General features: G+C 46.0%; 1 protein-coding gene across 1 annotated transcript in view; it reads right to left on the bottom strand.

Moving 5' to 3' along the window:
* MSH2 (mutS homolog 2) overlaps positions 1-11,292 on the bottom strand; it is a 160,614-nt gene extending 149,322 nt beyond the window's left edge. Inside the window, exons 1-5 of the mRNA XM_069768645.1 lie at positions 11,045-11,292; positions 8,891-9,045; positions 6,118-6,396; positions 3,230-3,376; positions 2,033-2,182 (exon numbers count right to left, since the gene is read on the bottom strand). Of these exons, the coding sequence (XP_069624746.1) occupies positions 2,033-2,182; positions 3,230-3,376; positions 6,118-6,396; positions 8,891-9,045; positions 11,045-11,252 (939 nt within the window). The 5' untranslated portion in view covers positions 11,253-11,292. The remainder of the gene's footprint in view (positions 1-2,032; positions 2,183-3,229; positions 3,377-6,117; positions 6,397-8,890; positions 9,046-11,044) is intronic.
* Positions 11,293-16,939: the final 5,647 nt, after the last annotated feature.

Genomic DNA, 16,939 nt, shown 5'->3' with positions numbered 1-16,939 from the left:
TCCATCCGTTCACCTTTTCTGCATTGCACAAAGACACGGTGGTTGGAACCAAAGATCTCAAATTTGGACTCATCAGACCAAAGCACAGATTTCCACTGGTCTAATGTCCATTCCTTGTGTTCTTTAGCCCAAACAAGTCTCTCCTGCTTGTTGCCTGTCCTTAGCAGTGGTTTCCTAGTAGCTATTTTACCATGAAGGCCTGCTGCACAAAGTCTCCTCTTAACAGTTGTTGTACAGATGAGTCTGCTGCTAGAACTCTGTGTAGCATTGACCTGGTCTCTAATCAGAGCTGCTGTTAACCTGCGATTTCTGAGGCTGGTGACTCGGATAAACTTATCCTCAGAAGCAGAGGTGACTCTTGGTCTTCCTTTCCTGGGGCGGTCCTCATGTGAGCTGATTTCTTTGTAGCGCTTGATGGTTTTTGCCACTGCACTTGGGGACACTTTCAAAGTTTGCCCAAATTTTCGGACTGACTGACCTTCATTTCTTAAGGGCCACTGTCACCCCCCTGCAGCCGTTATAAACTAAAAGAGCCACCATGTGCAGCAGTAATGCTGCATTCTAACAAGGTGGCTCTTTTAGTTTTGTGTTCAGGTATTACTAAAATAAAGCAGTTTGAAACTTTGCAGAAATACCTGTCTTTGTCCACGGAGGCGGGTCTGAAGCCTCCTCTGTGAAGCGCCCAACTGCCGTCACTCATCTCTTCTGGGGCGATGGTCGCCGCCCCCTCCGCGCTGTCGATTATACCTTCCACATTTTTCACTTAAACTATGGAGTGCTGCCTCTTTTTTGGATCTCGATCTCTCTCTCTATAGATTAGATAGATATATATATAGATAGAGAGATTATAGATAGATATATATATATATATCTATCTATAATCTATCTATCTATCTATCTATATCTATATCTATATCTATATCTATATCTATATATATATATAAAATCTATCTATCTATATATCTCTATATATATATATATATATATCTCTCTATATATATCTCTACTATATAATTGTCTAAGGGGTACTTCCGTCTGTCTGTCACGGATATTCATTGGTCGTGGCCTCTGTCTATCATGGAAATCCAAGTCGCTGATTGGTCGCCGCAAAACAGCCACGACCAATCAGCGACGGGCACAGTCCGGAAGAAAATGGCAGCTCCTTACTCCCCGCAGTCAGTGGCCGGCGCCCGCTCCATACTCCCCGCTCCCCACAGTGTCCCCGGCGCCCGCTCCATACTCCCCGCTCCCTACAGTGTCCCCGGCGCCCGCTCCATACTCCCCGCAGTCAGTGTCCCCGGTGCTCCGCTCCATGCTCCCCGCAGTCACTCTCCCCAGCGCCCGCTCCATACTCCCCTCCGGTCACCGCTAACACAGGGTTAATGCCGGCGGTAACGGACCGTGTTATGCCGCGGGTAACGCACTCCGTTACCGCCGCTATTAACCCTGTGTGTCCCCAACCTTTTACTATTGATGCTGCCTATGCGGCATCAATAGCAAAAAAAAGTAATGTTAAAAAAACAAAAAACCTGCTATACTCACCCTCCGTTGTCCGCTGAGGCGCTCGCGCCTGCCGCCATCTTCCTTTCCCAGCGATGATTTGCAAAATTACCCAGAAGACCTAGCGGTCTTGCGAGACCGCTAAGTCATCTGGGTAATTACGCAAAGCATCCTGGGAACAGAAGATGGCGGCAGCCGCGGCGGAGACAGGACGCTGAGGAGCAGCGACCAGAATGGTGAGTATGTTAAACTACAAGGGGCCCTATATATATACACACACACACACACACACACTGTATATAAATATATAAATAAGAGTGTAAAGCAAAGTATACCTCTTACTAAGCTCTTCATCATAGGAAAGAGTAGCAGACTTTGAATACCCATACCAGCTCAGTATATGCCAAAAGGACACACTTCTGGAATACACTGATGGCCAACAGGAACTGTACATTTATATATTAAAAAAAAAAAAGAAGCAAGATGTAGACTGAACCCAAGTCTAAATCACATTCCGGTATTCGAAACTTACGGGAAAGAGGTTCAATGCACCAACAGCAGCATTATCCAATCTCATGTATTGATTCAGGTCAAAGCTGGTTATCTGGAACTGTCCGAAGTTAGACTCATCTGATAACAGTTCAAGATACTTCATGACTGCAGACAGGGCTGACATTGCAATCTAGGAGTACAGAAAGGGGGTTGTTAACCAAAACTAGTATTTTATCCGAATAGACACAAACAGAGCCCTAATAATAACGGATGCCTCAATAATATCACAGTTGACCCTGCTCATCTTCCTTTCACATTCACTTTTACACACACTCATTAGATGCTTGAATTCACAAGATTGAAGTCTGTTCATTGATGCGAATGTACGTGTTTCTGAAACAGGAAATATGAGTCTAGAATCACCCCAGTGGCTATTGCGAAAATTAACAAGATTTTAAATCCTGATATTAGAATAAACTAAAATAAAATAATACATATAGCCAAAATTAAAATAAAAATGTAACAAGCGCTTGTTTAAAAAAGAAAACATCATTTTCTCATGACGCATTACCTTTGAAACCATATACTATTATGGGGTTTATACATATTTTAGTGAACATTTTTACAGGTCTTTTATCAAATAACAGAGCAAATATTAAAAGAAAACTACTCCTGCAGTATATAATACCGATATATATATACAGTAATCTTACAATGCACAGATATTTAACAGCATAAGTCGTAGGCCTCATATACGAGGTCATTATAGAGCACCCAGATAGATGTAAAAGGCCTCATAGCAGCTATATTTCATATGAAGAAAAAAATAAGTCAGAGAAAGCACCAATAGATGTTGTATTAGAGGCAATTTGAACAATAACTTCTACTAACAACATTGGATGGGACATTAGACAGCTGGATAGTAAAGAATTACATGGGGCTGCTGTGCTGTGATTAAGACTATGGCACTCGGCTCTATGTCACTTAGGACAGGTTCATAGGCGACATGTTGAACAACACTGAAAACGAAAGGTCGTCAATTTATTGTGATGGAATCACAAATGTTTCCAAATATCATTGATATTTTGTCGTTGGTTGCAAGTCGCATGTGACTCATAATAGGCTTAAACACATCATATCCGACTGCGATTTTTACAGCACTACTTCTGCTCTATAACAGTCGCGAGGCACGTCGCTGTGTAGCTCCGCAGCTGCAGTCACTGAAGTATAGGCGTACCTGCTTCTCCATCTCTGGTAATGCCACGCTAGTGATCTGTTCTCCTTTTTTAGCTTTTAGAAGCCGGTTAAGATCTTGCACGCAATCCTTGGTGGTAAATTCGGCCTTTTTCCTATCAGTGATGAGAATCCCACCTCGGTGAACAATCTGAAAAGAAATTATAGAAAAATAAAGATGAGAACTAAAAATTAGATCCCAAAGAAAAGACATAACACCAAACTCGCACCACAAACTGCTGGGACCCCCTACTGTGACTCAACACAGAGCCGCTCAGAGCAAGCAACTTCCCATTCTGGAGAACTTAAGACGTCTTTTCTAGTGCAAAGACAGAAATTCATCTAAACAGCAGCTGTGTAATACATCTGCAGTGGAAATGCCTGACCGCCACCATACTTCGGTGTTGGAAGTTAACCCCTTCGTGCCATGGCGGTTTTCCATTATTTTTTCCTACCCTTTTACTAAGCAATAACTTCATTTTTTTTTCGGCAATATAGCCATGTCAGGGCTTATTTTTTGCACTTTTGAATGGCACAGTGCAGATTTTACCACGTAGTGTACTGAAAAATGGGGATCTATAGATAGATAGATAGATAGATAGATAGATAGATAGATAGATAGATAGATAGATAGATAGATAGATAGATAGATAGATAGATAGATAGATAGATAGATAGATAGATAGATAGATAGATAGATAGATTGACCGGCAAATTTGATTCCCCAAATCAGTATGAGTGCGCAGACACCAGACAAGTATTGGTTTATTTTTTTTATCCAAGTAGTAAAAAATAAAATCTAAAACTTGTATGAAAAATATTTTTTGCATTTGACGCCATTTTGTGAGACCCGTAACGTTTTCATTGTTTTCGGCATCTGGAGCTGTGTGAGGGCTTATTTTTTGGGGCCCTGACCTGACGTTTTTATGGATAACATTTTGGGGTAGATATGATTTGTTGATTGCTTCTTATTGCAACGTTGTGGCAGCAGAAAAAAAAAAAAAACTCTGCCATCTCAATTGTTTTTTTGTTATGCCGTTTACTGATCTGATTAATATACTTTATGTTTTGACAGAGTGGACATTTATAGGTGCATTTTTTATTTGTTTTATTTTCAATGGGGCAAAAGGTGAGTGATTTAAAATTGTTTGTTTTGTTTGACTTCAAGCTGCGATCGTCCAATCGCCTGTGCTACACATAGTAGGTCTTCAGCACTTATGTATAGAAAAATCACAATCTCCTATGAATGCCATCGTTCACAGGAGTATTGTAATGACAGGAAAGGGATTGAAAAAAAGTCACAGAGAAAAATGCAGAGATGTTTACCTGCTGAAACCTCCAACTGAATGCACTGGCAGGGTGCGGCGGACACGATTTATGATGGCAAAAACACAGGTGCCAAAAAGGGTGCGGCCGGACCAAGATGGCTCTGTAAACTGTTGGCCTCTATTCACATAGCATGCATTTTGTGGCACTGGGCGGCCCGTATATATGTGCGTTAGTAATAGGCTGTAAACCAGATGCTCTGCATTGCCTGTGTGAATAACGCCATATACAGACTATTATCGCTTATCTTTTTGTGCACTAATGCCAAACAGCCAACACTGGATTGAAAGTGGTTGTTTCATCGGTATTTTTTGCACCTGTGTTTTTGCCATCATAAATTGGGTCCGCTGCACCCAGCCAGTGCATTCAGTTGGAGGCTTCAGCAGGTAAACATCTCTGCATTTTTCTCTGACTTTTTTTCAATTTTTTGGAGGATTTCTAAGTCCTCTTTTTGTGTCGGTGAGCTTTTACTCCAGGAAAGGGATTCTACCGCAGACCCCGGGCTGTCATGATAACAGATCACGTGACCGGGTTGCCAATTAGCCGGATTTATGATGAGCTCCGATCCACCCGCAGCTGTTAATGGCACATGACAGCTAACTAAATCAGTTGTCCTGTACAAGGAAAGATGCTCGCTCAGCGCCAGAGCCAACATCAAAGTCAGGGACACGACATATGATGCAATTTTACGTCATATGTTGTGAAGGTGCATCTAAGGCTAGGTTCACATTGCGTTGCACGGCGAAAATGTCGCAATTAACACCGTGCAGCGGGTCCGTTAGCGCACCCATTGACCGCAATGTTATTTTTTGCTGTAGCGCATCACTAACGCATGCCATTTTTGGCACGCGCTAGCGAAGTGCCGTTCTTTTGTGACGGAACTCGGACGCTGCTTGCAGCGTCCGAGGTCCGCCCCTCGCTAGCGCAGATCCCGGGGACGCCGAACGCGGACCCTAAACAAACATTGCGTTAGCGCAATCCACTAGTGCTATGCGCTTAACGGATTGCCCTAACGCAATGTGAACCTAGCCTAATGTTCACAAGGGTCTGAGGAAAAAAAAAAAAAAAAAAAACAACAACAGTGAATCCCAAAACTTAGTACAGTGTGGCTGTAGCTCAGCAGCGCACAGGTCACCGCAGACATTTGTGACTTAGGTTACTTTCACATTAGCGTCAGTACGGGGCGGTCGCGCTGGCTCGGCCCGACGTACCGACGCATACTGTGCAAGCGCCGCACAACGGGGACAGCAGATGCATTTTTCCAGCGCATACGCTGCCCCATTGTGAGTTGCGGGGAGCTGGGGGCGGAGTTCCGGCCGCGCATGCGCGGTCGGAAATGGAAGACAACGCAGCAAAAAACGTTACATGTAACGTTTTTTGCTGCCGATGGTCCGCCACAACACGACGCAACCGTCGCATGACGGTTGCGACGTGTATCAATGCGTCGCTAATGGTAGTCAATGGAGAAAAAACGCATCCTGCAAGCAATTTTGCAGGATGCGTTTTTTCTCAAAAACGACGCATTGCGACGTGCAGTGCACGACGCTAGTGTGAAAGTAGCCTTACCTGTCGTATTTTCCCCATGTCTCCGCCAGCATCTCCTCCAGGCATCACACACTCCTTTGGTCCAATCTGAACCAGTAAAGCTTCTAGATTAGAAAACTGATCATTATCTGGAAATTCACACACTCCAAGCCTCCTGAAAGTGGAATCTACAAAGCCAACTCCAACCAATCTCTGACCCTCGGAGCTGACCAACCGTACACCAACAACCCCGACGGCAGAGGACATATCATTGTTCCCAAACAGAATCTCCTCAAACTGGGTCAGGTTTCCTGGGGATGCCTGAAAAACAAAAAGCAGAAGGTGCAATTAGAAACCTCAATGCGACGACTGTAGAGCCTGGACTCTCTTAGTGCTCGTTCACAAGGAAATATTTGAGGTGAAAAATTCAAACATGGAAGTTTTCATTTCCAACTTGATTTTCTAAGCATTTTTGGCATGTGTTTTTGCAGCCATTTGATTATAATTCAAGCATGTCCAAAGGACAAAATTAAGGTGCTAGACACTCTAAATATTAAACCCACACTATCCAAACTAGCAGTATTTTACCGCCCACGGACACAAAGTGATTCCAGCAGAAGTAATAAAATCATGATACATCTTTCAATGTGTTGTACAGCTGACCCTGTTTACAATATGTGGTATGATTATGTCCTATACACCTGAGCCTTTGCGGTTTCTGTGACTTGTATTGTCTACATTTCTCGTGATATATTTTATGTCTCATTATTTAATAAATTTGTTGAATTATTACTTTTTGGACTTTAAATCCGTGTTTCTTGTAGGAGCTATTATATACGGAATGTCCATTGATATTGTATGCTGGCCTTTTAGTTTGGCATTGGGCCAGTCTATATGGATTCATAGCATCTTTCAGTGGATTTCGATTCTTGTCATGAAACTCTGCAGCGTGTCAGGGTTCACCAATGCCAGTGGCGATGGCAGGTGGTCATGTGTCCGCAAGTTTGTGAAAAGCATACTCCCAGCTAGACATGCGAGGCCTTGCTCAATTCACTCGCCTTGAGTGAGGCTGTGCACGTCTAGTCAGAATTAGTGATGAGTGAGTGTACTTGTTGCTCGGGTTTTCTCGAGCACGCTCAGGTGACCTCCGAGTATTTATTACTGCTCGGAGATTTCGTTTTCATCGCGGGAGCTGAATGATTTACAGCTATTAGCCAGGCTGAGTACATGTGGGGGTTGCCTGGTTGCTAGGGAATCCCCACATGTAATCAAGCTGTCTAGTAGCTGTAAATCATTCAGCTGCGGTGAGGAAAACTAAATCTCCTAACACTAACAAATACTTGGAGGTTACCCGAGCGTGCTCCGGAGAACCCGAGCAACGAGTACACTCACTCTTCACTAGTCAGAATGTGGCCGGAAGTATGCATATTGCAGTCAAATGACCGCCTGCTCTCGCCACCGGAGAACCCTGACAACACGATGCACACACTGTGGGAACTCAACATGACTGCAGATTTTCATGACAAACCTGAACTACCCTCTAATATGAATGGAAGTATATCGACTCTCACAGGGCAGGTGCTGTCAGAAAAAAGGATCGGGCATGCTGGATTCAAACATCAAATTATCTTGCTTCTCCAGGAGACAAAGCGGCTTCTCATCTTCAAAAAAAATGGGTAAAATTGCAAAGTGCTTATAAAATCAAGCAACTTTACAATCTACTTGTTATTAAAATTGATCTTCATTCTCAAAAGGAGAGGGATTTTCGCTTTTACAGTGTACAGCTCATTGCCTACATCAGAGGTCCCCAACTCCAGTCCTCAAGGCCCACCAACAGGTCATGTTTTCAGGATTTCCTTTGTATAGCACAGGTGATGCAATTATTACCTGGGCAAGACTAAGGAAATCCTGAAAACATGACCTGTTGGTGGGCCTTGAGGACTGGAGTTGGGGACCTCTGGCCTACATTACCAGCCACCGTAGGCAAGGAGTGCAGCTCTGGAGGTTAATCCAGCCATGTGCCATGTGCAGTGCACTTGCACCTCGCCGATGTTGCAGAGGCAAAGCTGCCTGTTTGCAGTAATGGAAAAAGCACAGATCAGGCAGCAGCTTTCTCCGACCTGTCAATCATTGAGGAGCCCACCATCCCCTGGTAAGCAGGATGCCAAGACGCTGAGGAGTGCTGCGCTCCTGAAGACAAGCTTAGAACAACCCTTTAATCTGCTGTCAAAAATAATTTACTACAGTTTACTTCCATCTCTTTGTAACAGGGAGATGGAAGCGTGGCCGAGAAACAGAGGTCAGCCAAACGAGCATTTGGTTCACAGCTTTATTAGGTCACCAGGTAAGGCTACTTTCACACTAGCGTTTTCTGCAATCCGTCACAATGCGTCGTTTTGCAGAAAAAAACGCATCCTGCAAAAGTGCTTGCAGGATGCGTTTTTTCCCCATAGACTTACATTGACGACGCATTTGCGACGGATTGCCACACGTCGCATCCGTCGAGCGACGGATGCGTCGTGCTTTTGCGGACCGTCGGGAGAAAAAAACGCTACATGTAACGTTTTTTTCTCCTGACGGACTGCTTTTTCCGACCGCGCATGCGCGGCTGGAATCCGCCCCCACCTCCCCGCACCTTACAATGGGGCAGCGGATGCGCCGGAAAAATGCATCCGCTGCACCCATTGTGCAATGCAGCAAACGCTAGCGTCGGAATCTCTCCCCGACGCATTGCGACGGGGAGATTCCGACGCTAGTGTGAAAGAAGCCTAAAGCACACAGACCCCGCCATAAAGTGAAAAGTTGATGTCAGTACCTTAAAAGCCAAGTGCCACTCGTTGTCTTTGGAGGCTTTACCTCCGGACTTGTTTTTATAAACTTCTACACGATACTGACGAACGAGAAGAAGATCCCGGACGAATGACTCAAAGTTCATCTTACTGAGCACCACGCTCTCCAACTTCTTACTGCCTAAAATGATGATAATAATAATTGTATTTTTATATAGCACTAACATATTCCGCAGCGCTTTACAGTTTTGCACACATTATCATCACTGTCCCCGATGGGGCTCACAATCTAAATCCCCTATCAGTATGTCTTTGGAATGAATAATAATTTATCATATTATATCATGTGGCCACAGACTGATTCCCTCCTGTATGGGAAAGGAGCATAGATACATAAAATATCTAGCAATGTTAACACATCTATAGCAAAAAAAAAAAAGGAAAAAAGCAGTTAGTGTAGTTTGGCAACGGTAGGGAATTTTTAAAGCGAATATATTTAAAAAAAAAAAAAAAAATTATATATATATATATAGCTCACAATTATGGGACTCAGTAGAGAGTTAGGAGAAAGAATGCTTTGCCTTTGGACCACCCCATAAATAGAAATGACAGAACATGTGCACCTGTTGTTTTGATATTGCTTTGCACTATATACTTTTTGGGGAGCGTCATTGCTTTTCCAGGTGTTTTTTTTTTTTTTTGCATTCTATTGATGTAATTTCTCTTGCGGGAGCTAGATTCTCTGCGAGAGAAACTGACATGTTGCGGTCTGGAGAGACGCGCCGCATGTCCGTCTCCGTGGGTGTGTGTGGATGCATAGTGGGCATGGGATTTCTTGGAATCCCATCCACTAAGCTGTAACAGCTGGACGCTGCAGGTTTGGTGCCGCATAAATAGGCAGCGTCCGCGGCCACTCCGGATCGTGGGCACATACCCTCACAGGAAGATTCAATTCGGCCTAAATCTACAATGCCTCCATCGCTGTTTATTGTGCAGACAACAAAGCATAATGCACACAGGGTACGGAATGGTCTAACACCTTATACTCTCCTGTCCTCGGCCCCGTTCTCCTCCGTGAAGACCTTAGGTTCTGCCTAAACTGAGGCCGATGCAGTCACATGGGGGAAGGATGCGCACTACTGACCGGCAGTAGAGGAACCGAAGATCTGTGCGGAGCAAAAAGACTCAGGTGAGGGCCGAGGACAGGGGAGAATAATGTGCTTTATTTTGTTTGATTGCTTTTAACTCCTTCCCGATTCGTGTAACAAAAACCCTAAATGTTTAAGAAACTCCTCACGAATCTGACTGTCTTCGCAGTCTCCCGCTTACACCCCAACGTTCAGGATCTCTGCTTGCTGCCACAGAACGGCGACCCTCACTACTGTAACCCGGGAGTCGCCATCCCGACAACTCCTGTGTAACCCTGTGTATGCCGCAATGAAAGCGAATCATGGTCAGACGTGGGGGGGAAACAAGGGGTTAATGGCCATTATATGCTACAGTGGTCTGCAGACCCCTGACACAAGGCGCCCCAGGGACCCCCAGTACCAGGACACAAGGCGCCCCAGGGACCCCCAGTACCAGGACACAAGGCGCCCCAGGGACCCCCAGTACCAGGACACAAGGCGCCCCAGGGACCCCCAGTAACAGGACACAAGGCGCCTCAGGGACCCCCAGTAACAGGACACAAGGCGCCCCAGGGACCCCCAGTACCAGGACACAAGGCGCCCCAGGGACCCCCAGTACCAGGACACAAGGCGCCCCAGGGACCCCCAGTACCAGGACACAAGGCGCCCCAGGGACCCCCAGTACCAGGACACAAGGCGCCCCAGGGACCCCCAGTACCAGGACACAAGGCGCCCCAGGGACCCCCAGTACCAGGACACAAGGCGCCCCAGGGACCCCCAGTACCAGGACACAAGGCGCCCCAGGGACCCCCAGTACCAGGACACAAGGCGCCCCAGGGACCCCCAGGACACAAGGCGCCCCAGGGACCCCCAGTACCAGGACACAAGGCGCCCCAGGGACCCCCAGTACCAGGACACAAGGCGCCCCAGGGACCCCCAGTACCAGGACACAAGGCGCCCCAGGGACCCCCAGGACACAAGGCGCCCCAGGGACCCCCAGTACCAGGACACAAGGCGCCCCAGGGACCCCCAGTACCAGGACACAGCCCCCACCTGATCCCAGACACTTGATGACCCCACTGGTCTTGAACACTTCCTTGGCGGCAAACAGCGCGTCTCCGCCGTGCACCGTGTAGTAGTCGTTCCGATCAAACACCCGCACCGTGGTGTCCGGCTTCTCCGGCATGGCGTGATAGAAGCTGAGGAAGCCGCTCTCCGCCCCGCTGTCCATACACAGCTTCTCCTTCGGCTGCACGGCCATGCTGGAATCTCCCGCCAACACTGAACAGCAGAAGCACAGGATGACAACAACAAGACGTAGAGAGAGCCGCGTCGCCCGGCAACGGCGTCATACGTCACACGTCATTGGATTCTGCGCGCCATCTTGGATGAGGGCGAATTTCCTCGAAGAGCTGTCACACGCACGCACTGCGCATGTTCGTGGCGGTTCTTGCTCATTTACCTGGTACTTCCATATGCAAAAGTCTGGAAGGATTTAATGGGGAAGATTTACTAAAACAAATATTGTCTATGGGTAGATTCCCACAGGGCAACTAAGCCATGAATTTTCCTCAGGATATGCTCCACGGAAAATCTGAAGTGTTATAACAGCAGTGGCGAGAATGAGAGCGGAGTCAGATTACGTCTACGTTCCCACGATGAGCGTTTGGTGCATTTTTTAGGGTCTGTGCACACTTTGCATTTTTGTCGCATTTTTCTGTTCAGTTTTGGCACAATTGAGATTCCTGACGTTTCGTGCCCACGCTTATGTCAATTCTTTCATTATTTTGCTGCAGATTTCACCTGTATTAATGAGTGGGGAAACAAATACACATGTATTTTATATATCATTCTTCCTGCTGATACATAAGTTTTTGCAGGATCTTTCTGCTACAGACACTGAACATTTGCACGTAGCCTAAAGTTAGTGCAGAGAAAATCCGACATGAAAATTAGCCGGCGCCGTGTATGCGGAAAACACAAAACATTAGTTTATGCTGCGTAATCCCAGATTGGACTCTTTGCATTAAATAGGTAAATGTCGGGGACCTTTCTGCGGATTTTAGTGAAGATTTTATATGAAGACTAAGGCTACTTTCACACTAGCGTTGTTTGCGCCGCACAACGGGTGCAGCGGATGCAGATGTTCATCGCATCCGCTGCCCCATTGTGAGGTGCGGGGAGGTGGGGGCGGAGTTCCGGCCGCGCATGCGCAATCGGAAAAAGTGGTCTGTCGGCAGCAAAAAACGTTACATGTAACATTTTTTGCTCCCGGCAGTCTGGCGCAACCGTCGCACGACGGTTGCGACGTGTGTCAATGCATCGCTAATGTTAATCTATGGGGCAAAAACGCATCCTGCAAACAACTTTGCAGGATGCGTTTTTTCCCCTAAACGACGCATTGCGACGTATTGAAAACAACGCTAGTGTGAAAGTAGCCTAAAGGTACCTTCACATATAACGATATCGTTAACGATATCGTTGCTTTTTGTGACGTAGCAACGATATCGTTAATTAAATCGCTATGTGTGACAGCGACCAACGATCAGGCCCCTGCTGGGAGATCGTTGGTCGCTGAACAAAGTCCAGAACTTTATTTCGTCGCTGGATCTCCCGTGGACATCGCTGGATCGGCGTGTGTGACACCGATCCAGCGATGTCTTCACTGGTAACCAGGGTAAACATCGGGTAACTAAGCGCAGGGCCGCGCTTAGTAACCCGATGTTTACCCTGGTTACCAGCGTAAAAGTAAAAAAAAACAAACACTACATACTTACCTACCGCTGTCTGTCCCCGGCGCTCTGCTTCTCTGCACTCCTCCTGTACTGGCTGTGAGCGTCGGTCAGCCGGAAAGCAGAGCGGTGACGTCACCGCTCTGCTCTCCGGCCGCTGTGCTCACAGACAGTACAGGAGGAGTGCAGAGAAGCTGAGCGCCGGGGACAGACAGCGGTAGGTAAGTATGTAGTGTTTGTTTTTTTTTACTTTTACGCTGGTAACCAGGGTAAACATCGGGTTACTAAGCGCGGCCCTGCGCTTAGTAACCCGATGTTTACCCTGGTTACCGGCATCGTTGGTCGCTGGAGAGCGGTCTGTGTGACAGCTCTCCAGCGACCAAACAGCGACGCTGCAGCGATCCGGATCGTTGTCGGTATCGCTGCAGCGTCGCTTAAAATGTGAAGGGGCCTTAAGGCCGGGGTCACATTAAACGTATGGAAACTCTGTCCGAGTCTCCCTGCCGAGGGTCCACAAGTGTTCTCCGTATGGTCATCCGTGTGTAATCCATTTCCAGTGCGATGATGCGATTTCCTTGCATCTATGTATCCGTATGACTTTATATTTCTCACTGCTTTTTCTCATTTAATTTAACGGCTCAATGGGCTGAAATGAGAAAATGTGTGCGTATTTCTCGCAAGTCACACTGATGGTCCGTGTGGTGTCTGATTTTTTTCTTGCACCCATAGACTTGCATTGGCGAGTTTCGGGTGATATACGTGTACGTGTACGTGATTTCACTTGCACGCTGAATACACCCGAGAAAAAAACGGTGATGTGAGTTTCCCCATAGAATAACACTAGTCTGAGTGCTATGCGATGTTTTCTCGCATAGCACTCGTCCGTATTCTTCGCTAGTGTGAAACCGGCCTAAGAAATATTTTTATTGCAAAGGCTGAAATCTGCATTTGGACAAGATTTGTTGAATCTCATATACTTAGCTGATACTGTATATAAGCGCCATTCCTGCTGGGTTCTTTATTGCAGGGCTGGAGTGGTGCATCTAATCTACGGTAAGTATCCTGTCCCTATTTTTCATACTTACCAGTCGCCGTCTTCATCTGTTTTCTGCAGGTTGTAATCTGACAGTTCCCCAGTGTTTGCTGGGCAATATGATAGTCACAACTTTGTGAAAGTCCATGAGGGCCAGAACAAGGCGCTCACAGACTGACATGGAGAGCATGTGTATTATGAGGGTATGTGCACACGTCAGTATTTTCTAGCAGAAATTTCCTGACAAAAAACGGACATTTCTTCCAGAAATCCGCATGCGTTTTTTTTTTGCGGTTTTTATGTGTTTTTGACAAGTTTTTTGCACTTTTTTTTGCGTTTTTCCCAATGCATTATATAGCGGGAAAAAAGGCGAAAAATCTGCAAAATTAATGAACATGCTGCTTTTTTTACCACGATGCATTTTTTTGCGGAAAAAACCGCATCATGTGCACAAAAATTGCAGAATGCATTCTAAATGATAGGATGCATATGTAGGCTTTTTTATGCGTTTTATCACGAAAAACGTGGAAAAACCTGAACGTGTGCACATACCCTGATTGTCACACAGCTGTAACACATGCAGTTGTAGCGCCGGACACGTGATTATCGGGAGCGATCCAGGTTCTCGCTGCAGCTATTCGGTAAGCTCTATTAGCAAGCCGAATAAGGAGGGAGCTAACGATATTTGCTCATGTCTAATTGAAAAAAAAAAATAAAGATTTAAAGATTAATTGAGAACTTCCGGTCAGTTAGAAGTTGCGGTCACAAGATGGTGGCATGTGACCATGGCCAGTGCAGGGACAGCTGAGGATGGTGGCTGGTAAGTACAATGCTAGGGTCAGAGAATGCAATTAGTGGCACCAATCCAGCCCTGGATTTTGAGGACCGACAGTGTCTCTTGCAGATCGGTCACCTTTGTACACCACGTTTTCTGTGAAGCTGCAGTTAAAGTGATTGTGCTTTTCGTGGCACAACTCCAGCCTCTCCTTCCCCTGTACACGTCTTATAAGTTGTGGATGAGATTGAAGTCCTGCTTTTATATATCTGTGCATAGGGACCACTCCATATCTTCAGGGACCGTATGCTATAGTCAGTGACGGAGGGAGGTCATGGGCTTAGTCCTTCGGGGTTGTACTGTCAAAGTGGCCACATCAGGCACAGTCTGTAGACCGGAGTGATGAAATTGTACATGTCTATGCTGAAGTTGTGCCCTCCTGTAGGCTGCAGTGGTCTACGAGGTAGAATGACGAGGAACAGACCCGATGACTCCAAAGCTCCATCACATTTTCAAATTGATCTGTATCTTGACTAAACAAATAAAGGGGAAAATGGTGCTGGTTCCACAATCAACATATTTCTGACCAATCCCTTTGACTCTAGCTATTGTGAAAATGCAGACACCAGTAGGCATGCCAGGCGTTGCCCATTTACAACCATTTAAAGACCAGTTTGAAGGAACAATTATAACTGCATTTTGGGGTCTGTTCACACAGTGCAGATATGTTATAAAATAGGTCTATCAATATGATTAAGTCACAGTTTCCAACAACTTTACAAAGTTCCTAGTAATCCTGTCGGTGCCCTTCCAGGTTCAGTATGAATGGATACCATTTGAATACATCAGTATTTTTGACTTACCTGACATTGCGCCTATGATATAACACTACTTGTCATAAAAAATCCAAACCGCCAAATTTTAATTTACATTTTAATTTACTTAGTAGACAGAACATGGCTAACACAGGTCGTTAAAGAGGTTCTTAAACTTTTTTAATATTATTAATTTAGCCCTCTTATTCTAGGAAAGAATACAATTGATGCAAATTGATTCGCAGGACTCAGTCCAACAGCCTCGTCCAGTAATCTTGAAGACCGCCTCTTACCTGACATCCCTGGCTTTTATTCTGGCTAGCTGGCCTGGCACGATATCAGATATGACGCACATGTAATGTCAAGCCAAGCACTGGTTAGAGCCATGGATGTTGTCAGGTAAGAAGTGCATCTCACAGCTCCCATCCATCCCCCACAGATTGCGGTCATGGCCGACGGACCAGGTTGTGTGGATCAATTTGGCACCAACAATAGTATCACTCACAGATTTGCTACACAAATTTATAAAACTGTATACAACAAAGGAAAACACCAGCGCTACCAATAGAAAAGATACCCTTTGCTGCTGGTATCAAAACAGCCAGATGCCAGGGCTGTCAATGAAAGTAAACAATATTAGTAAAACAGGATGATACCGCGCTAAAGGGAAATGTCTATGCTGAGGAAACTATATATATATATAGTTTCCTCAGCACAGACATTTCCCTTTAGCGCGGTATCATCCTGTTTTACTAATATAATTTATAAAACTAATCTATTTGTATGAATGTGAGTAGCAGTAATCCATGTGCTTGCCACCAAAATGACCTCAGATGAATCCTACTCATTTTAAGTAAGTTCTTCAATAATTTCTTCACATCAGGATGGCACATCATTGCAAGCTGTGGCAAGAAGGTTTGCTGTGTCTGTCAGCGTAGTGTCCAGAGGCTGAAGGCGCTCCCAGGAGACAGGCCAGTACACCAGGAGATGTGGAGGGGGCCGTAGGAGGGAAACAACCCAGCAGCAGGACCACTACCTCCGCCTTTGTGCAAGGAGGAACAGGAGGAGCACTGCCAGAGCCCTGCAAAATGACCTCCAGCAGGCCACAAATGTGCATGTGTCTGCACAAACGGTTAGAAACAGACTCCATGAGGATGGTCTGAGGGCCCGACGTCCACAGATGGGGGTTGTGCTCACAGCCCAACATCGTGCAGGACGCTTGGCATTTGCCACAGAACACCAGGATTGGCAAATTCGCCACTGGCACCCTGTGCTCTTCACAGATGAAAGCAGGTTCACACTGAGCACATGTGACAGAGTCTGGAGACACCGTTGAGAGCGATCTGCTGCCTGCAACATCCTTCAGCATGACCGGTTTGGCAGTGGGTGAGTAATGGCAAGGGGTGGCATTTCTTTGGAGGGCTGCAAAGACCTCCATGTGCTCGCCAGAGGTAGCCTGACTGCCATTAAGTCCCAGACCCTCAAACCCCTTGTGAGACCATATGCTGGTGCGGTTGGCCCTGGGTTCCTCCTAATGCAGGACAATGCCAGACCTCATGTGGCTGGAGTGTGTCAGCAGTTTCTGTAAGATGA

The sequence above is a fragment of the Ranitomeya imitator genome, chromosome 5, assembly GCF_032444005.1.
Source record: "Ranitomeya imitator isolate aRanImi1 chromosome 5, aRanImi1.pri, whole genome shotgun sequence".
Classification (NCBI taxonomy): domain Eukaryota; kingdom Metazoa; phylum Chordata; class Amphibia; order Anura; family Dendrobatidae; genus Ranitomeya; species Ranitomeya imitator.
This window is presented reverse-complemented; position numbering and strand designations above follow the sequence as displayed.